This window comes from Pelophylax lessonae, assembly GCF_965119305.1.
Source record: "Pelophylax lessonae genome assembly, chromosome: 3".
In the NCBI taxonomy this organism is placed as follows: domain Eukaryota; kingdom Metazoa; phylum Chordata; class Amphibia; order Anura; family Ranidae; genus Pelophylax; species Pelophylax lessonae.
In genome coordinates this window covers 378,062,173-378,085,498 of record NC_138770.1, presented here as the reverse complement: position 1 = coordinate 378,085,498, position 23,326 = coordinate 378,062,173, and the positions used below count along the sequence as shown (strand labels likewise).

Sequence of the window (23,326 nt, the reverse complement as noted above, 5' to 3'; positions counted from 1 at the left end):
AAGATTTGGAGTTTATAGCCAATCAGGAATGAGAGCTGGAGATTGCCTACAGACAGCTGCTAGACTTTGCTCAGCTCTGGGCTCCCTTTGCCTAGGACCATCCGGAAATACCAGCTGACAGCTCTGAAATCCTGGCTGAAGAGTTGGCAATGTGGCCGAGTGACAGTATGCTTTGCCCATCTCCACCCGCAGCTAAAGAGGTGAAGGTCTTATAGCGGATGTAGCAAATGCTGACTCACCTTGACGATCCTGTTTCTGCATGGGACGATCTTGGATGGTGGAATGCGTCTGTCCAGCAGCCAGTACGGAAGATGGAGCAGTCGGCTCATGTCTCCAGGCACAGATCATAGAAAGCTTGGGGTAATCGATTTTTCACTGGAGGATGTAACATTTACTAAACTTTCAACTGAAGTACTGACAACAGGGCAGAGCTCTGCTAGCCTCTAAAAATCAAAAAAAGTGCTGCGCCAGAAGGGCACAAAAATAATTAGTGATTACATGAATCAACAAGTGTTATCAACAAAATATGGTGTCCATCATATGTGCTCTGATGAAACATAAATGTTCATATAAAGTGCTCCAAAGTAATGATTAGTATATCCAGGTGATGACAGGACAGCCTCAATCCCTTGTGAATCAAGCAGGAACCACCAGTGTGTGAACTCCCTCCACCAGTAAGATTGGGTCTGGTATCAAGGTGAGAGGCCAAACGGGCCAGCATGAGCATATCAGGGGATAAAAAGACTATCACAGGTAACCTCTCCAGCCTTCACCTCCGGGGGTCGCCAGGACATAAAATAAAGATAAAGCAAAGATCTAGTGCTCTCTGAATGTAAATAATGAGCTTTTATTGAGCATAAAGGGGTAACTCACATTTGTTGGGCACTCAGCCGTGCCTGCTGTTATGGCATTCAGTGTTGGAGAGTAGCACCCGAGCGATCGGCGTCAGGCACGCAGGCTCCGCCTCCCTATACGCGTTACGCCTGGAGCGTGGGCTCCGTTTGGCTTCTTCGGTAGGGGTGAAGTTTGCGTGTCCAGCCTCGCCTATTTACCAATGCTGCTAACGGTGGATTGGCCAGCGGTCACATGTCCTCCTCACTCTGAGCTATGCACAGGACACCGGAACCAAAAGATACACTTCCTGTGATCTTCGGTGTCACTAGCTATTATATCGAGGGGGCAATTTAAAACATATATAGATCTACTAAATCACTACCAGAGACTGCGTGACTGCGCCGCCATCCCCCGGGTGTTTCTCCTAAAATCATCGCATAAAACATCTTTATTACATAAAATCGCATCATAAAATCGCATTAAATCAAATTATTGCCATAATGTTAAAAACTCACAAAATATATTATTGTTAAAAGTGGAATACCTCTAATATATTGCTAATTCTATAAAATGACACAAAAATATAAAAAAAAAATATATAAAATTAAAAATCTGTATAAAAACTATGACAAAATGTCTATATATTAAAATGATGAATATTGAGTGAATCTACAGATATTTCAGGGAGGGGGGGCTATCTATCACTAATGAAGCAGTTGAGGTCAAAATCCTTATTTAACCCCCTGGGTGCCAGTACTTTCGTCTCATACACCCAGAAGGACTCTCTTCTGCTTAATTGTCGAATGTAGTTTCCCCCCCCCTCCAATGTGGCTGGACATGTTCAATTCCCCAAAACTTTAGAGAATGAGGGTTTCTATCATGGACTTCTCTAAAGTGCTTGGAGACGCTGTGTGATACCTCACCCTTTTTTATATTTTTGATGTGTTCTCCTATTCTTACGTTCAGGGGTCGTGATGTGCGACCCACATATTGGAGTCCACAGCCACACTCCATCATGTAGACCACCCCAATGGTGGTACATGTAATTAAATCTTTAATATGGTATTCGTTGCCTGTGCGGAGCCCACGCTCCAGGCGTAACGCGTATAGGGAGGCGGAGCCTGCGTGCCTGACGCCGATCGCTCGGGTGCTACTCTCCAACACTGAATGCCATAACAGCAGGCACGGCTGAGTGCCCAACAAATGTGAGTTACCCCTTTATGCTCAATAAAAGCTCATTATTTACATTCAGAGAGCACTAGATCTTTGCTTTATCTTTATTTTATGTCCTGGCGACCACTGGAGGTGAAGGCTGGAGAGGTTACCTGTGATAGTCTGTTTATCCCCTGATATGCTCATGCTGGCCCGTTTGGGTCTGGTATCAAGGTGAGAGGCCAATCTTACTGGTGGAGGGAGTTCACACACTGGTGGTTCCTGCTTGATTCACAAGGGATTGAGGCTGTCCTGTCATCACCTGGATATACTAATCATTACTTTGGAGCACTTTATATGAACATTTATGTTTCATCAGAGCACATATGCTGGACACCATATTTTGTTGATAACACTTGTTGATTCATGTAATCACTAATTATTTTTGTGCCCTTCTGGCGCAGCACGTTTTTTGATTTTTACGTTTTTGTTGTGAGGTGTGGACACAATTTGTGTATGCAGCCGGATTTATATATTGATTTATTCTAGCACATTTTATACACATTTGAATTTCACTTAGTCTTGCGCTGATAGTTTTTTCACTATATTCTGCTAGCCTCTGCCCAGTACCAGTGACATCTTCTGGGTTTCAGGGACAGGAGATGGTGAACCTCTATCCCCAGACACAAGTTCCAGAGACTAGGGATTTAATAGACTTTTCTGCTGAGGAGGAACAACCCAGTGAGCCTACAGCAGAAAAGCGTGCATCCAGGCATAGCACTGCTGACCTCTGCCTGCAATAATCTGTAACCCTGGAGTATTTGTGCAAGGCAACCGACTTTTCAGTTTACTTTCCAGCGGAACTGCATGCATTAGGGCAGAACATCACTGAGCTCTGCCCAGCACCAACAGCGGCTTCAGGCTTCCTGGGAGAAGAGGCAGCTGGCCTTTTTCCTAAACCACTGACAGGGACATGGGACTTCCCAACAGCAGCATCTGTGGAGTTACAACAAACTTCTCCAGCTGAAGTACTGGCAACTGGACAGAGGGTCAAAAACCTCTGCCCCACACCTGCAACAGTTCTGGAGGCTTAGGGTGAGAAGGAGACGGTCACTTCTCAGCAGCAGATCAGGATCCAGGGGGAGAAGGGAGAGGAGGTTGTCGTCCTCCCTCCCCAACAGTCATCCACAGTGGAGGAAATTATCTTCCCTCCCCAGCCAGGATCCGTGAACCTGGGAGACAGTGTCAGAGACAGGTCATCCCAGCAGCAGATCCACAGTCTGGGAGTGGAGGAAGCCAGCCTCCCTCCCCAATGGTTAGCTGGATCAGATGATGTGGCTTCCCCTGCAGAAGTGCTGACAACAGAGTGCTACTAACCTCTGCCCAGTACTGGCAACAACTACAGAGTTGCAGGGAGCTAGGGCAGTTGGCCGCTTTCCCCTGGGACAATCTGATGTAGTGAAGCTTCTACTTCCAGCTGAATTGCTGGCAACAGGGGAGACCACTGCTGGCCTCTGCCTAGAACCTACAGTGTCTCCACAACTTCAGGGAACTGGGGCAGTCAGACCCCCTCCCCAGCAGATGACCGCGCCATGAAATGGTAAAGACCAACCAGCTGAAGTGCTGGCAGTGGGACAGAGAGTCAATGACCTCTGCCCCACTCCTACTGATGACCACTATTCCCTGCAGTCAAGAATGGAAATCAGGTTGACCACCTATGTGGGTTCACTCTGCCTGACTAATGCAGGTCCAGACCAGGTGGATGTCTGGACCTTGTTAGTTTACTTTTGATGGGGGAGAAATGTGATAGACCTAAATAAGATACGGGCTTTTAGAAAGGAATAGGAGCAGGCCTCTTACACACTGATTATGGCCCAGGGAGAGAGCAGATTGTTCTCTAATGATGGACCACCACTTAATGGATGCTGAGAGTGAGGCTTGGATTACTTCTCTGAATAAGGACAATAAAGCTTCCCTTCTGGATTTGATTGAAAGATGTAATATTATTTGTGGGACAGTAATATTTATCTAAAATATTTCTCAAGAAATCTGTGATGCATTTATTCCACTGTGTCAGAATGATGGAACATTGTATGAGTTTGCCTCATATACGATTGTAGATAGGAGCCGGACAGTCTGTTACTGGGGTCTCCTGCTTCTGTCTTAAGTTGTTATGTGTTTTCTGCTCAAAACTCATTGCACATATTAATCTCGCCCACTCACACCATCTGTCTTTCACACACTGTTAAGCGGTATACTGACGAAAGCAGTCAAGCAGACTGTGGGACGGTTCCATCACAATTTGTACCAGTGCACAAAACAAGGTCCATAAAGACATGGATGAGCAAGTTTGGGTGGAAGAACTTAAGAAGCCTGCACAGAGTCCTGGCCGCAACCTGATAGAACATGATTGGGATGAATTAGAGCGGAGACTGTGAACCAGGCCTTCTCATCCAACATCAGTTCCTGACCTCACAAATGCGCTTCTGGAAGAATGGTCATACATTCCCATAGACACACTCCTAAACCTTGTGGACAGCCTTCCCAGGAGAGTTGAAGCTGTTATAGCTGCAAAATGTGGGCCAACTCAATATTGAACCCTACAGACTAAGACTGGGATGCCAATAAAGTTCACGTGCGGGTAAAGGCAGGCGTCCCAATACTTTTGACAATATAGTGTATATATATATATATATATATATATATATATATAAAATAAAGAAATCCTTAACAAAAATCATTGGATGCTAGAGAGCATATGGAATTAAAAAACATTGATTGCTAAGCAGTATATGGGATCAAAAATCACTAGAAACCAGCCACAAGTTCTTCATTACTATAAAGTAGTGAGACAGACTGAGATGTTCTCTTGATAGAAATTTTCCTTTTTACATGTTTAACCTGTCTAGCTAGTAAAGCTCCACAATTAGGTTGTTAAATCATTAACTGTGACCGTATTCAACCTTGGTTTTAGGAATGTAGAAAAAACACTATTGATATTCACTTTCTGTTTGTTATTAGATTACCATGCACCATTTTAGACTGATGTAGGAAGAAGGCTACAATTACCTAAATCATTCAATGGAAAATACTTATAATTAAATGGCTCTTACCTGGATAAGATACTGGGAACAGAGGTTCAAGAGCTCAAGTAATTGCAAGTGACTACCAGCAGCCAGTACATCTTGAATTGCTCCAGGTTCCAGAAGAATCTATTAAATAAGCAAATGCAGTTAAAAACAAAGCATTTTACCATTAGATATTAGTGCTATGCACCTTCACATTTGGAGGGACTCCTTCAAAAAATTCAAAAAGAGTTCATATACAAATATTAAAATTAATAGAATATCATTTAAAAAAATCGAATAAACCTTTTCTAAAGTTTGAAATCAATGATGTGGTCTGAAGAATAACTTCTGTGTGTTTGTTGTCTTCCAAAGGGGTATGGGTTGACGTCATATGCTTGTCAGCAGGAGCACAACAAGCCTGCTCCTGCCAATAACAGGTATTTTGGCATTTACAAAACTCTGAACAACAAAATTTTGTCTATATTAACTAATCAGCAGCAAACTTTTATGTTCAAACTTCCATTAAATGAAGCTGGAATCTTAGGCATCAGGTCAACACTATTACGTTTTTGGGGCTTTTTTTTCTAATCGGGACTTGTAAAAGTATACTCTTCATTTACTATATATATCTATATATATATATATATATATATATATATATATATATATATATATATATATATATATATCTCTATATATATATATATATTATATTATATTATATTATATATACGGCGCCTTGCCTTGAAATAGTATTCCTACCCTTTGAAATTTTCCACATTTTTTTCATGTTACAACTAAAAACATAAATGTATTTTATTGGGATTTTATGTGATAGACCAACACAAAGTGGCAAATAATTGCAAAGTGGAAGGAAAATGATAAACGGTTTTCAAAATTACAACCTGTTAAGAGTCTGCATAAGACTTGAGACTGGGGCGAAGGTTTACCTTCCAGCAGGACAACAGTCCTAAACATACAGCCAGAGCTACAATGGAATGGTTTCGATCAAAGCATATTCATGTGTAAAGCCCCGTACACACGTACCGATTGTCGGCCGAACGATCGGCCGTCGTGTCTGCTGAAAACTGCAAAAGACTGCACATGAATTTTGTCGGCCAACAACAGCCGACTGCAGAAGTGATGTCATGTGATGGTTAACTTTCCTTGTCTTTTTTCTTTTCTGAGCATGCCCAGTCTTGCTAATCTGCTGTCTGTCGGCCGAAATCTGTACTGACTGGCAAACAATCGGCCGTTCTGGTGACAGCCAACAAAAATTTTAATGCCTGCATGACAGATTCTGTTCGGCCGAAAATGCGCTGTCGGCTGTCGGAAGCATCATACTAACAGGCCTACAATCGGCCGAACAGTCGTCAGCCGAATATTTACGGCCGACAATCGGTACGTGTGTACGGGGCTTTAGAATGGCCCAGTCAAAGTCCAGACCTAAATCCAATTGAGAATCTGTGGCAAGATTGAAAATTGCTGTTCACAGACGCTTTCCATCCAATCTGACAGAGCTTGAGTTATTTTGCAAAGAAGAATGGACACAAAGTTTGCTCTCTAGACATGCAAATGTAATAGAGACATTCCCAAAAAGACTTGCAGCTGTAATTGCAGTGAATGGTGGTTCTACAAAGTATTTGTAAAACAGTTTGAAAACCATTTATCATTTTCCTTCCATTCACAATTATTTATGTGCCAATTTGTGTTGGTCTATCACTTAAAATCCCAATAAAATACATTTAAGTTTTTGGTTGTAACATGACAAAATGTGGAAAATCTCAAGGGGGTTGAAATGCTTTTTCAAGGCAGTGTGTGTGTGTGTGTGTATACATACACTGTATAGATAGATAGATGGAACACAATTTGGCTGGGGTGAGTATCATATGGGTGTAGTATATAGTACGCCTAAAACTGCTGTCTTTTATCTAGAGTATACTAGTAATATCTATTCTAATAACAATAATAATAATAATGCAATAATTTAATAACTGCAATAATATAAGAATGCAATTTGATGATTGCATTAGTTCATCTGGAACAGCTGACTCTACTTCTATCATAATGTATTTCTCATTTACTCTGACATGACTGCTAGCCACTGTAGAACTATGCTGCTAATCATAAACCAACATGGGAGCATTGTAGATACTGTTAATAACATGAATACTATTAATTACATTATTAATCATATAGAAAACTTTATTTGTGAATAATAAATTTGGCGATGTCTAATAAAAAGGTACTGTAGTCTACATGTTAGCCACTAGATGGCCCCATAGGCTAACTAATAAAATTACCAATGCTACTTCTGGTGACAGGGAAATGCATGAAATGTGGATATACTGAAGACGGTGGGGTTGATTTACTAAAACTGGAGCGAGCAAAATCTGGTGCAGTTGTGGATAGAAAGCGATCAGCTTCCAGTTTTTTTTTTCTGTCAAAGCTTAAGGCTTGACATACCGGTTCAATTGTCTTGTAGAATTTTTCTATAGATTTACCTTATACCATTTACTGCAAGGACCTGCCTAATTGGATACAGTTGAAAGTTGTTTAGTTTGTTTGACCTCATATTATATGTTTTTTGTTAAATCTAAAGGAAAATTGTACAAGGTGATTGAGCATGTATGGCCAGCCTAACTGAACAAGCTGAACTTAGAAGCTGATTGGCTACAATGCACAGCTGCACCAGATTTTGCACTCTCCAGTTTTAGTAAATCAACTACACACTCTTAAATAATTCACCATGTCACACCATTATTTTCACTTTCATTACTCTAGAAAGTATGAAAAGAGAGGAATAAAATGCACCTACCAAATACTTAAGACCAGTGCTTACCTTAACCGCTTGCAGACCGCCCTATAGCAGTATAGCAGATTTACTGCTACAGGGTGGCCGCGCTGCGCAGGATCACATATATATTTATACACATACATACATACATACATACACGTGATCCTGCACTTCCGGGTATCAGGCATGATTGTGCACCACCGGTGGCGCACTCCAAATCTGATTTTACACAGCGGGAGTTGATCGGCGGGTCCAGATGATCACCGGCACCCACTGATTGTTCTGTTCACAGGTAGAACGGCGATCTGCCTATGTAAACAAGGCAGACTGTCAATCTGTCAGTACAGAAGGTATGGATCCTGTGTCCCTGTAAAGCAGAAACACTGATCCATGCCTTCCACTAGTAAAATCACCTCCCCTACTACACTGAAACATTAGCTAGGCACACATTTAACCCTTTGATCGCCCCTGTTAACCCCTTCCCTGCCAGCGTCATTATTACAGTGATATTGCATATTTTTAGCACTGATCACTGTAATAATGTCACTGGCCCCCAAAAAAAGTGTCAGTAAGGTGTCTGATTTGTCTGCTGCAATATCGCAGTCCCACAATAAGTAGCTGATCGCTGCCAATACTAGTAAAAATAAATAAAAATTCCATAAATATATCTCATGGTTTGCAGACGCTATACATTTTGTGCAAACCAATCAATATCTGCCTATTGGGATTTATTTTACCAAAAATATGTAGCAGAATACATATTGGCCTAAATTTATGAAGAAATTCGTTTTTTTTATTTTTTTATTGGATGTCTTTTAAAGCAGAAAGTAAACAATATTGTTTTTTTTTTTTCAAAATTGTTTTTCGTTTATAGTGCAAAAAAATTAAAAAACACAGAGATGATCAAACACCACCAAAAGAAAGCTCTATTTGTGGGTAAAAAAAAGGACATCAATTTTATTTGGGTACAGCGTCGCACGACCGCGTAATTGTCAGTTAAAATAATACAGTGTCGTATTGCAATAAATGGCCTGATCATGAAGGGGGGGTAGACCTTCCGGAGGAGCAGTGGTTAAAGTCTTTTGTTTTTCCATATGACTTTTACATTTTATGGGCCCATTTACATGGTTGCATTGTTCTGAATGGCACCCTAAAGCACCTACATAGCGGTACACCATAATGTATTTTGGTGCTTTAGACAGCCCATTCAAATAAGTGTGCTGCCTTAACACAAAGCACGTTAATGCACGGCATAACACATGTTAAGGCCCCTTTTACACTGGCACCTACGTGTGTAGAATTCTGCTTGCTCAGCGGATCGCTCTGCTGATCCCCGCTTAGCAGGCAGATGACAGGTCCTGCCCACCTCGCTGTGCAGAGCAGACACGGATACAGTCCTGCTCTCGTCTACCACCTGTCCATTTTCATCTGATCCTATCTGATTCAATCTGCCAGATAGATGGAAATTAGGACCACCATTCATCTGGATTTTGCGGGCAGGATCGGATTGGATGGCGGCTCTCCATAGAGGAGACTGGAGGGTCCAGTTAGGCCCGTCTGAAAAACTGACATGCGGACCTGATCGCAAAGCCCTTGTGAAAGGGGCCCAACACACAGCAAAGGTAATGATGTGTCCTAAATGCTTGCTTCTTTAATCATGCTGTTGCATTAAATATACAGAGGAGTAAATTTAGCTGTACATCTAATACAATCATAAAAATATGAAAGCACGTAACCATATAAAAGTCAAATCAACAATGACTTTAGGATAAACACTGAAATAACCTAAACTAAACTATGTACCTATGGAAATTACACTACGCTTTTCCTTTAATTAGTATATAATTTATGTTTTTTTTTTTTATTTTTTTTTTCCAATAAACAAGATTCTATCCAATGTTTGTATTTGTTGGTGGAAAAACAGACATCATTTGCTCACTTGTCAGTTTATCTGTCAACATTGTGGCAGCTATCAATTTTCCTGATCTAATTTGTTCTTCTATTTCCTGTCTTTGTTTTCACAGCTTATTAAATTGCTATACAGTTGACCACCAAATCCAATCCAGATCAATCAAATATGACCAGATTCATCTACTTTTTAGAAAAAGGCCCTTTAATTTTCTCCAGCACTAAAGAGGAGTCGGAACATAAATTTAATACAAAATATGAATATGTGAGTTTTTATTTATTATTTTTACATTCAACATACTTTCTACACACACATTTTCCATCACTGCTGATTTCCATGCACATTTAGGATTGTACTTGCAGTGAATGTAAAGCCCATGGTATAAGATGGTTAAGTCAGGTTATTTATTTATTTATTTATTTATTTTTGCCGTTTGTGTCCTGGAGGGGAGATTTCCCTTCATTTCTTATCCCAGAGATACAACAAGTGCCCCATTGGAAGATTTACCCTCATCCCCTGTTGCTGTCAAACTCGAAAATGCTGAATGTTATTTTACATTCTGCACTTAAGGCAATGGTCTCCAGGACACATGGAAAAGGTGAATATCTCGAAATGAAAAAACGACGATAAAGTCTGACAGGGGCTTCCACTTCCACTACAAATTCTGGCATTACATGCCTTTTAAGGTGAAAATCTTTAACAATCCCAGTCAATTCCAGTAATTCCATTTTGGTTTTGCTATGGTGTATAACAAAGGTGGTGAAGCTTGCACAAATTATGTTGCACTCTGGACATAATGATTTTTTAACATGAAAGTACATGGTCTCTAAACATTTACAGCGATCTGCTAGATGACTGTGTACAGTACCTGCCCGGTGTAGGCAAAATCCAGGGCCTGTTTTAATCCAAGGCTGGTCACACCGTGTAAGTTCACTTCATCAGCTTCACTTTCCACCATGCACAGACTAAACATTGCCTGTATAAAAAAGGAACCCAAATGAACCATTTCATAAAAGACATAACAAGAAATATGCAGCCAGATAACTTTCCCCCTGTAAGTTTTGCTAGGTTGGTTGCTTTTTGTGAATTCAGAAGACCAAATTCTGTCTATTTTGCTCATTATTTTATCAAAACGTGCACAGTGTGGCCATTTTGTCTTAAATAATGTTCTTTCACAAATGTTCTCATTATGTTCAAGACTACAAATTTACCGTAATTGTTCTTCATGTAAATAATAAATATTGCTTAGAAACATTTCAGATTTACCATTTCAGGATATGCAAGGCAACAAAGCCATCAAAGCAGCAGACTTTTCAACTACTATACTATATTGTGACCTGAATAACAATATACACTATATTACCAAAAGTATTGGGATGCCTGCCCTTACACACCTTTATGGCATCCCAGTCTTAGTCCGTAAGGTTCAATATTGAGTTGGCCCATTATTTGCAGCTATAACAGCTTCAACTTTTCTGGGAAGGCTGTCCACAAGGTTTAGGAGTGTGCCTATGGGAATGTTTGACCATTCTTCCAGAAGCACATTTGTGAGGTTAGGCACTGATTTTGGACAAGAAGGCCTTGTTTGGTGGAGGGTGGATTATGGTGTGAGGCTGTTTTTCAGGGGTTGACCTCGGCTCCTTAGTTCCAGTGAAGGTGTCAGCATACCAAGACATTTTGTACAATTTAATGCTCCCAACTTTGTGGGAACAGTTTGGGGATAGCCCCTTCCTGTTCCAACATGACTGCGCACCAGTGCACAAAGCGAGTTTGGGGTTGAGAAACTTAACTGGCCAGAGTTCTGACCTCAACCCGATAGAACACATTTGGGATGAATTAGAACAGAGATTGCGAGCCAGGCTTTCTCATCTACATCAGTGCCTAACCTCACAAATGCGCTTCTGGAAGAATGGTCAAACATTCCCAAAGACACACTTCTAAACCTTGTGGACAGCCTTCCTAGAAGAGTTTAATCCGTTATAGCTGCAAAGGGTGGGCCAACCCAACATTGAACCCTACGGACTAAGACTGGGATGCCATTAAAGTTCATGTGCACGTAAAGGCAGGTGTCCCAATACTTTTGGGAAATTAGTGTAGACGCAACATAAAACTGAGATGATGTCTTTCCACTTTTTTTCTCTGCAAAATCAGCCAACAAGTGTATAAGCAGTGCTGGACTTCCTTAAATAACAAGCCCAGTGTTCTTTGCAAAATCTGTTTAATGGAAACAGTTGGAATAAAATGTTTATTTGTAAAAAAAAAAAAAAAAAACATATTAAACATGTATGTAAATTGGTAAATTTAGTATTTTAATAAAAGTATTTAAAATAAAAAAAGATCAAAAACTATTCAAAATATATTATAAAAAAAGGACCACCTAAGTACCATGTAAGAAAATTTGAAACTACGTTAACCACCAAGTCTATTTCTGACACTTGTTGTTTACAAGTTAAAATCAGTATTTTTTGCAAGAAAATTACTTAGAACCCCCAAACATTATATATCTTGCAATATTTTTTGTCTCGCGGTATTTGCGCAGCGGTCTTTCAAATGCAATTTTTTTGGGAAAGAATACATTTCACTGCATTGAAAAAAAACTAAACAGTAAAGTTAGCCCAGTTTTTTCTATAATGTGAAAGATAATGTTACGCCGAGTGAACAGATACTCAACATGTCATATTTCAAAATTGCGTGCGCTCGTGGAATAGCGACAAACATTGGTACCTAAAAGTCTCCATAGGCAATGCTTTCAAATTTTCTACAGGTTACCAGTTGAGTTACAGAGGAGGTCTAGGGCTAGAATTATTGTTCTCACTCTAATGATCGCGGCAACCTCACATGTGTGGTTTAAACACGGTTTACATATGTGGGCGTGACTTGCGTATGCGCTCACTTCTGCGCGCTAGCTCGGAGGGACGGGGAGCTTTCAATTTTTTTTTCTTATTTATTTTACCTTTTATTTTTTATTTTTACACTGTCCCTTTAAAAAAAGTAAACATCCCTTGTAATAGAAATAAGCAGGACAGGTCCTCTTTAATGTGAGATCTGGGGTCAAAAAGACCTCAGATCTCACATCTACACTAAAAAGCAAAAAAAAAAAAATAATAATTTTTTCCATCATATAAAAAATGGACCCTTTAAGGTCGTTGAGAGGAAGCGGCATCTCTCCGGTCCTCCAAGGCCACAGAGTCAAGTGGGGGCGGCTAGCTTGTCCTCACTTGACTTCCTGCCTAGGAGGGGAGAGGACCAGATTGTTTTCCCCGCTACCGACAACTCCGTTAAGCGGCAAAAACCACTGGGAAGTGGCAAGGGGGGGGGGGGCACCCCTTCTGCTGCCCATAAAAGTGATCCCACGGTGAATCCTCCGCTGGGACCATTTTTATGAGAAAGAGGACCACCCGCCCAGTAAAAATATACCAGGGATTAAGACAGCTATCCACTGCCATAACCCTGGTATTTAACGTCAAATTAGTGATGTATAACTGCGGCGGGCGGTCTGGAAGTGGTTAAAGTATAACTAAAGGCAAAACTTTTTAAAAATTTTTTCGATGAAGAGGAGAGGGATTAGAACACCTGTCAAGCTTTTATTGCTGTCTGTGTCCCTAGTAGGGAGATTCACCCTCTCGATTTGTCCTGTTTAACATTATGATTGAAAGTGAAAGTAAACAAAATCCCAAATTTAGGGTTCTCCCCAGAAAAGTAATAAAGGAGGAATCTTCCAATAGGCACAGGTGATCTGGGGGTCCCCAAGAGAATCCATTAATTTGCAGGGGTTTCCTTCTACCTCCTGTTTGGGAACACAATGGGACACAGATGGCAAAAAAAAAAAAAAAAAAAAATCTGTCTGGGGTAATAACTTTCCCTGACTCTATCAAAAATGGGAAAAAAGTTTTTCCTATAGTTCTATTTTAAGAAAAAATATTTTTTCCAACCACTGGACTTTACAGGTACATATGGAGACAACAATAATTTAAAAGCATATACAATGTTCACACACAGATAATAAAGTGATCCATAGTATGCAGCCATTCCCCTAATCTTGGAAGGACTTTTTCCAAATAGGATATCATAAATGGCTAACTAAACTATGACCCCAAAGAGTTTTGTTTGCCAACTTAGTGGTGGCACTTTTGAGGCACCTTCATTCTATTTTGGTAAACACAGTTTGAAGATATTGGCCACCCTCTGAATCTGGCTTTTCCACTTGGAAGTATAGATTGGGTAGCCATTTATGATATTCGATCTGGGAAGTGATTTTAATCTTAGTATTTTTTCACAGCTCAGTAGATCACACAATTACCAGTGTAGATTGAAAAAAAAAAATCTGCAATGCTTATCAAAGGATAATTAAAGTATTTAAATGTAGATAAGGTTAGAATATAGGACAGTCACATGATCAGGAAAGACACCTCCTGTTGTTCAGAACCCTGCGAAGAAGGCAGAAGGCTTTGGCAAAAATAACAGTTACTGGCAGGATGGCAGGATCAACAGATACTAACATTACAGGGGAGACTCAAAAAAAAAAAAAAAAAAAGACTGCTGTGCCAATGTTTGTGAAAAACTGCATTATATATGCAATTTTTGATTTTGCCCATTCTTCATCCAGCACTGTGCAAGAGAGCATCAGCCTTCTCCCTCCTCACCAGGCAGATTATTAGCAGCGGAAGCTATTGGCTCCTACTACTGTGAATTCTGTAACAAGGGAGCAGGTCTGAGGTCAAGCTGCACTGTCTGTGTCTATAGATGCAGACAACATCAGTGTCCCCATAGAAAGCAGCTTTCAATTAGGGCACTCACCAAAGAGGAGGAGCCGGTGGGGGACCCCACCAAACCATTACGCAGAGCAGGTAGTTATGATATGTTTGGTTTTTGTTTTTATTATTTTATTAAAAAAAAAGAAACTTTGAAGCTTTACATCATTATAAAATAATAACTAGTGAACCAGCCATTGTAAAGGCATTTTCTTTGTATGGGGTGACAAAGTTCTGTCCCTGTATTGCATTTGTGTTCCTGTGCTGTCACTCTCTGATATGAGCTTCACATGGAGGCTACAAGTGACATGTTACTAATGAGGCACAATGTTATTTCAATGTTAATCATATCATTCATTGATGTACATCCAGCAACAATCACTATGAATGACACCTAACAACCCACTGCCACAATCACCTACCACCATGACAATCTTCTCCCATTACTTTTTCTGTCACAAATGACAGGTTTTTGCCAGTAGCCGTAAGTCAAAAAAAAAAAACTGGGGAACCTGGGTGATGTCATTGCCCATGTTCAAGATCATATTTGGTTAATGATATTATCTGGAATCCCTTGTCTTTTGTATACAAACAAAACAAAGCCAGTAGGTTACTGTCATTTAGGCTCCGTTCACATCTAGGCGTTTTTGGGGAGTTTTTCTGCTCTAGGATCAGCTCTCAAAACGCCCAACAAGACAAATCTTATTCATTTCAATGGCCCCTGTTCACATCTGAGCGTTTTGACGCTGTTTACAAAACGCCCAACGCTCAAAAAAGTACATGAGCTTCTTTTTGGGCAGATTACAGGTGTTTTCCATTGGTATCTATTCAATCTTAGTAAGGTTTTTGTTTGTTTTTCTTTTTTTTTCTTTTTTATTGTCACTTTTATAAGACTACATTGTACTGGTGCACAACTTCACACACCCTCAAAGAGGATCAGGTCCTCTTAAAACAGCAGACTGCAAAACCTTGCAGCCAAAAGAAGCATCCGCAGATGCCAACACATCCACTTTATAAAACCTTGTAAAAGTGTGCACCGACGTCCAGATCGCCACCTTGCAAACCTGCATCACTGACGCTTAAAGATGGGAAGCCCAGGAGGCACTAAGCGCCCTAGTAGAGTGCGCCTTGACAGGGAAGAGGAGGAACCTGACCCCTGAGGGAATAGGCCTGAACCACCGTCTGTCTCATCCATCTGGAAATGGTTGTAGAGGAAGCGGACAACCCTTTTTGAGGTCCATCCATGAGCACAAAGAGATAGTCTGACTTCCTGAAAGACTCCGTAGCTACAAGGTACACTCTAATTGCAAGGCAATTTCCTTCGGATGTTTAGGTCTGGGACACAGAGAAGGCAACACAATGTCGTCATTCAAATGAAAACCTTTGGAAAGAACGACCGACAGGGGCGAAGAACCACTTTATCCCTGTAAATCACCAGTAAGGTGAACGACAGGATAACGCCGCCAGTTCAGACACCCTGCATACAGAGGTGATAGCCACTAAAAAGGCCATCTTCTGGGACAGCGTAAGCAGGGGAATTTCCCAAATATTTTCAAAGGGAGGCTTCTGCAGTGCTGAAAGCATCAAATTAAATTCCCAAGGTGGCAATGCAGCCCGTACTGGAGGAACCAAATGTCGGACACCCTGAAGAAAGGTAGGCACCAGGGAGTGTGTGGCCAAAGGTGGTTGGAAGAAGACCGCCAAAGCCGATACCTACCCCTTGATGGTACTCAACACCAATTTCTGTTAACCCCCCCCCCCCACCCCCGTTTGAAGGAAGGTCAAGATCAGAGCCACAGAGAAGGAGTGAGGAAGAACCCCAAGAGACTCTCACCACGCAATGTACATCTTCCACGTTCGATGGTAGATTTTCCTAGAGGCAGATTTCCTAACTTTTAACAGTGTAGGAATCGCTGACTCAGATAAACCCCTATCCTTTAGCACCTGGCGTTCGACAGCCAAGCTGTCAAAGCCAGTGACTGGAATGGAAAATTGGTTCTTGGGACAGCAGATCCACCCTGAGGAAGCTGCCAAGGAACATCGATGACCAGCCGCACCAGATCGGCGTACCAAGTCCGGCGAGGCCAGTCCGGAATCGCTAAGATGACCGGAATCCATTCTGCCTCGATCCTGCGAAGAAGTCTGGGCAGAAGCTTGAGAGGAGGGAAAGCGTAAATCTGATTATACTGATCCCACGGGACCACTGGCGTGTCTGTGATGTCCGCCAGAGGATCCCTTGACCGAGCCACAAACCTCTGCACCTTTCTGTTGAGCCAAGACTCCAACAGATCCAACTCAGGGGCATCCAACCGGAGACACAGCTGATGAAACACCTCCGGATCCTCGTGGTCCAATGCTTGCCAATTTTCCACCTTGGGAATGTGTACAGTGGAGAGGGCTGAAACAAACCGTTCTGTTCAACTTAGAATGCTAGCTACTTCCAGAGTCGCCAGGACATTTCTTGTGCCCCTTTGGTGATTGACATAAACCATGGCCATGGAATTGTTTGATTGAATGCGCGCTGGACAACCCTGAAGACGATCCGTCCAATGATCCAGACACAGTCAGACCGCTCAAAGTTCCAAAACATTGACTGGGAGTCTGGACTCTTCCAGGGTCCAGATCTCCTGAGCAGAATGCTTGCCGAGGAAGCCTCCCCAGCCAGACAGGCTGGCATCTGTGGTGACCACTGTCCAATACAAGGGGGAGGAAAAATTTTCCCAGCCGAAACGCAGGAGAACAAAGCCACCATATCAGGTACTCCTTCGTGCCCTGACTCACCCGGATAAGATTGTCCAGAGACTGTGGAGTCTTGTCTCATTTGGTCAGAATTTCTCATTGCAGGGATCTCGTATGGAACAGAACCGCCTCAAAAGGTAGACACCATCAGGTCCAGCACCCGCATGCAAGTCTGGAGGGATGACCATTTGTTGGACAGCAGGAGGCGAATTGCAGCCTGCAATTCCTGGAGTTTGTCCAGAGGAAGAAGCACTCTGGCTAATGCCACAAACTGATAATGTCCAGAGTCAGGCCCAGATAGTCCAGCTTTGTGGACCGAACCAGAGCAGACTTCTGAAAATTCATAATACAGTCGAACTCCTGCAGAGTTCTACTGTATTCTCCAGGTTCTCCACCAGAGCAGAGGTAGACCCTGCTTGCAGAAGGATATCATCCAAGTAGCACAGTACTACGATCCCCTATTTGCATAGCAAAACTAGCACTGAGACCCAAGCAGCAGATGTAAGACCAAAGGGTAAGGCCACAAACTAATAATGCTCCTCTCCCACAGCATAGGGGAGAAAACGCTGGTGACTGGCACACATTGGAATGCGAAAGTAGGCATCCTTGATATTTATAGAGGCAAGGAAATCCAGCTGATGCTGGGATGCCACCACCGTTCGAATGGATTCCATTCTGAACTTCTGTACCCACACAAAGCAGTTTAGCGCCTTGAGGTGCAGGATTGGACGCACTTTGCTTTCCTTCCTGGGAATTGTGAACAGGTTTGAGTAAAAACCCTGAAAATGTTCCGCGGTTGGAACCGGGACAATCACCCCTTGAAGGAACAGGCCTTGTACAGCTACAAAAAGGCCCTGTAAGTGGTCTGGGGACAGGCGCAAGTTCGAAGGAAAAAACCTTGCCGGGGGACAAGAGTGAAACTCGATCTTGTAGCCAGACCAAATTATTTTGTGGACCCACTTGTCTTGCACATGGGAAGTTCATGGTTCTGGAAACCAGCAAAGACGTCCCCTACCCCACCCCAGATACAGGTGAGAGAGCACCTTCATGCAGAAGGAGCCTTGTCCATGGGTCTGGAGAAGCCTGATCTTGGCTTGCCAGACAAGGTTTGTTTGGATCCGCCAGAAGAGGCCCTAAAAGACTTTGAGCCCTTGTCAGTCGACCCAGAGAGACAAAAAAAAAATTCTTATGAGCTAAGAAGGAAGACCCACGTCTATGATGAGGTTCCTTGCCTGCAGAAGAAAATTACTCTTTCCCCCTGTGAGACCTTTAGTGATGTCATCCAGGGTAGCTCCAAACAGGCGATCTCCTTAAAAAGGAAGATCAGTCAAGGCCTTTTTTGAAGTCTGATCCACAGACCAGCACTTGAGAAAAAAGACACGCCCAAGGACCACTGCCAAAACAGAGAGTCGAGCCATTAGGGGAGCCGCATCCAAAGAGGCATCACAGATACATTGCAGCCCCTGGAGCAGCTGGTCCGCCAGCTCAGCAAAGGCAAGAGGGAACTGTTCCCCTTTCAGGTCGCAGTGTAGGAGCTTAGCGACACTAGGGCAATGGTGAATACCGGCCGTGCCACAGTCTCTGCCTTCCCATCAGCTGAATCCTTAAAGGCCGGTGACTCTTCAACCAGGAATGCCTTGTTTAATCTGGGAACCGGAAGGTCCACCACCGGTGTCACATTCACTTCTTAAGAAGGGACTTCTCATAGGGGTAATTATTTTACAAGTCATGTGTCCACAGATAGCAGCCATCTTGGCCATGACGTATCCATTTAGGGTGTGCCCCTATCCTCAATTGACTAATTCATTTGGAAGGATTGGGAAACAGGGATTTCGGGCACAAGAGTTTTTTTAAAAAGATTTCTTTTATTCAACAAAAAACTAAATATTTTAAAATCATAGAAAAATACAGGCAGATAATTGTGTATTGAGGACACAGCGAGACCACAAAAAAATGGTCTATGTTGTACAATATCTCAGTACATAGAACTTATAAAAGTAATTTACATACAGTTCAGAGTACAAGATCATTAGTAGTCATATAATTCTTGGAAACGTGTTACTTGATATCAGAAGAGAACCGCCGACGGACACCCAAGTAGTATGGTGCCGGTCAGCGGGATCAACTGAAAGTATAAGTTAACATTCACCATGTAACATATGACCTTTGCTCTTTCGCTTTCTTAGACAAAAAAGCTTCATCTGGAGCATATCATTTCTTTTGTCTGTGTGAAAAATAACAGTGTTTAGATAAATTACATATATATATGTTACCTCATTTTCAGTATGTTATAATTACAATTGCATATCACTTATCTCTCCTTTTAATTACATACAATCGTCTTACACATCTTAAATAAGTCCTTCTACTTTTGAAATATCAACACAATATAACATTGGGTCTTAGATTGCATTCAGACACTACAGGGGTTTAGGGGGAACAATGGAGGCTGCCAATAGTGAGTATATGTGGGGATCCATGCTGTAGTTACAGTGTCAGCATATATATCCTGTTTATATACCTAGTATATGGACAAAAAAATGTATACATACCTGTACATATAGTAATCAGGCACATATCTCAATTTCCATAGAGAATTCTTTAACGAGGAGGACTGTGCATTTTAGGAAGCTCAAACATAGGCAATGTATAATGACATAGTAGTGAGGGTAATCACTCCATGTCTCATATCTGAATGGATGAGAGCAAAAGAACAATGTTTCTCAGAATAGTGGGCATTTTTATTCTATGATATCGCTTTAAAGGAGAGCCCATAAAAGTGCTAAACCATGAACTCCAGTATTCCAAAGTGGTAAAATCAGGGTGCCTCATGCCTGTTATAAGGGTGTGTAAGTACCCATAGAGCCCATAGATTATCTGCCTCGAAAGGGGCAAAAGAATAGACATATAATCATTCTGGACCGTAAGAATGGGCAAGTGCCATGTGTTTCTAAACGATTATACACCAACATACAGAGTTTACCCATTCGTGTGTGGACTACCCCTATAGTGAAATACATATCGTGTATATTGATTTGCTTTTATATACATATGTAAATATGTGTGTGTAGTCAATTTGGTATCCAGCCCACCTTCCACCATAATAGTAGGAGGGTGACCAGGGTTACATATAAATAGGCAGTTGCTACATAGGGTCCAAGATGAGTACATGCAAGGCGTGCTTAAAATAAACATAGGTAGTAAATATAGTGGTAGATATATGGAATGCCACCCAGTATAATAGATCCCTATGCAGTAGGAGAGTCCCAAACATAAACAGACACCTTAGCACGGCTCACCAAACTTGGAAAGGACCAGAGCTTAATGTAGGGAGCGTATCTCCTCTGCTTGTATGTCGGCTGTTAAGCACAGTAAGATTAAGGTAAATTCCCGGGTATCACAAAGTGTGATGTTAAAGTATTGGTGCTAGCCATATAAAGCTTACCCCTTGCCACGCTGTTCCCAGCTTCCGCACAGTCCTCACCGGATGGGGAACCTCCACCATACCAGGGCTTGTACATGGCGCCCTTAAATAGCGTGGATCCGAGGGCGGTTCGTCAAAAGACGTCACCGCCCCGGCCACTCCCACCGGACATCGCTCCAGAGCAAGCGCGGGGACACCCCAGCGAATCTCTCGGCTCTGTCACAGGTGTATGCAGATCACACAGAGGCAGGAAGTGCCTCCGTAGTCCGCTCGGGTGCCACAGGAAGTTCCGCCCGGAAGGGGCGGACCTAACCTGCGGCCTATCTGGCCGCACATATCTCACTGATGAGGCCGACCTCCATGCTTACCCACACTGCCCCCATAGGATCGGTCCGCAATTACATGAGAATTCTAATTGCCTGAAATGAAAAAACAACACAACAAAACAGAAATTATATATTTAAAAATACAGATATAAAAAAGCATATTTCACTAAGGTACAAGAATGTTCCTGATAGGCCAGGAGATATATATCGGTAATATATTTGTTTATCGAAAATTATTATGTAATCATGTTTATTTTTTGACATTAACCACTAGTAAGGGCGTTCAATAATAATAGCCCTAATGAAAGAACAGGGGCTGAACTGCCCCCTACTAGAAACACTTCCATACTTCAAACCCCAAGGAAAAGTTGCATATTTTGACTTATTACAAATCCTCAAGATCATAATATTGATGAAATAGGGATTATAACACAAAAAACTATTTGTTGTACATTAGGAAAGGAAGAGAGATATATGTGCCAAAGAACCTATTTAATGTGAAGAGGTATCAGAATAGTTAAATATACAGGGGGAGGATGACCACGCCAAAGCCAAGCAGACACCCCGACCCACATATCCCACACGGGGCCATTATCGTAGCCAGAGTATGCTACTCAAGATCAATTAGATCTATTGGCACTAAGTAAACAAGCAAAGGTCATATGTTACATGGTGAATGTTAACTTATACTTTCAGTTGATCCCGCTGACCGGCACCATACTACTTGGGTGTCCGTCGGCGGTTCTCTTCTGATATCAAGTAACACGTTTCCAAGAATTATATGACTACTAATGATCTTGTACTCTGAACTGTATGTAAATTACTTTTATAAGTTCTATGTACTGAGATATTGTACAACATAGACCATTTTTTGTGGTCTCACTGTGTCCTCAATACACAATTATCTGCCTGTATTTTTCTATGATTTTAAAATATTTAGTTTTTTGTTGAATAAAAGAAATCTTTTTAAAAAAACTCTTGTGCCCGAAATCCCTGTTTCCCAATCCTTCCAAACTCATAGGGGTAATGTCTAGTAAAGCGCTTAGGGACCCCACGGGGCGCTTTGGTCGTTCCCACTCTTTAGCTACAAGTCTGTCGAAACAGACAGGGGTAGGAAACAAATTTGTTGCTTTGGATGGCTTCTGAGTGCCAAAATGGGACCTGCGCTTCCATCGTAGCCTTAGCTGTGTCCTCCATCTTCGCCAGCTCTTTTTCGTGCATGGTTGCATATGTGGAGGAATTATCCTCACTATCAGAGGATTCTAGGCGCGTGGTTACAGACCCAGCAGGGTGACCCACATCTGCGGCGGCCGAATCAGATTTAGGATCTGATGAGACAGATGGGGCAGGGGAAGGCGGGGGGGGGGGTCTTTTTGCTAGCCCATCACCGGCAAGCCATCTCCACCCGGGACACAAGGAGGGTGACCCGCATCTGCGACGGCCGAATCAGATTTAGGATCTGATGAGACAGATGGGGCAGGGGAAGGCGGGGGGGGGGTCTTTTTGCTAGCCCATCACCGGCAGGCCATCTCCACCCGGGACACAAGGGACTTTAGGACCGCCGTCAGTGCATGGATGGGTGGTTAGGACCCGGAGGGCCTCGCAGCCTCAGAGAGGGGATCAGGTGGGGAAATGTGCTCTTAAGACTCCATGAGTCACCAGGGGGACCCCACAAAAAGTGTAAAACACTGCTAAGGGACAGTCCCCACTGTGCTGGCAGCACCACCTGTTCTCCAGGCACAAAGCACAAAGCGATCCTCAGAAGAGAGGGAGAGGACCCCACCAGACTCCCCACCCACAGAAACAAGCACCTGCAGCCACCAGGGGAATCTGCACTACACGTGCGGTGATCAGGAAGTAAAATGTTCCCAGAGTCAGCACCAAGGGATGAGGAGGGGCTCCCACTGCCAAAATCGCCAGCCACAGGGCTCCACTGTCATGGCCGCTGCTATTTCCAATGGCAAACCACAACAAAATAGCCGCCGAACTACACAAACATGGCCTCCGTGTATAGAAACACACAGGCTACAACAAAATGGCCACACCACGAGGCTTACAGGGACCCAAAAGAGAAACCAGGCCCAAAGACAAATCCAGGTATCACCCCCCCGCACAGTCGATCGTCCAGTCACTGGCGGCGCACCCCCGGCCCCCATCACCTGTTAGCGCCCTGCCCCCATCCCAGGAAAGTGGCCAGACCACCCAAACAGCCACAGCCTGGAGTTAGGGGGGCAGAATGAGGGACTTGGCAAGGTTGAATGCCTGCAGGAAGGAGGGGAACCTGGGTTCTGACTATCTCAAGGAGGGGCCCACGTCCACCCCAAAA

The 23,326-nt window shown here is 42.6% G+C and overlaps 1 protein-coding gene across 1 annotated transcript in view; it reads right to left on the bottom strand.

Moving 5' to 3' along the window:
- Window positions 1-23,326, bottom strand: part of KLHL32 (kelch like family member 32) — a 286,360-nt gene that overhangs the window by 182,058 nt on the left and 80,976 nt on the right. Inside the window, exons 4-5 of the mRNA XM_082251577.1 lie at window positions 10,629-10,736; window positions 5,100-5,198 (exon numbers count right to left, since the gene is read on the bottom strand). Of these exons, the coding sequence (XP_082107703.1) occupies window positions 5,100-5,198; window positions 10,629-10,736 (207 nt within the window). The remainder of the gene's footprint in view (window positions 1-5,099; window positions 5,199-10,628; window positions 10,737-23,326) is intronic.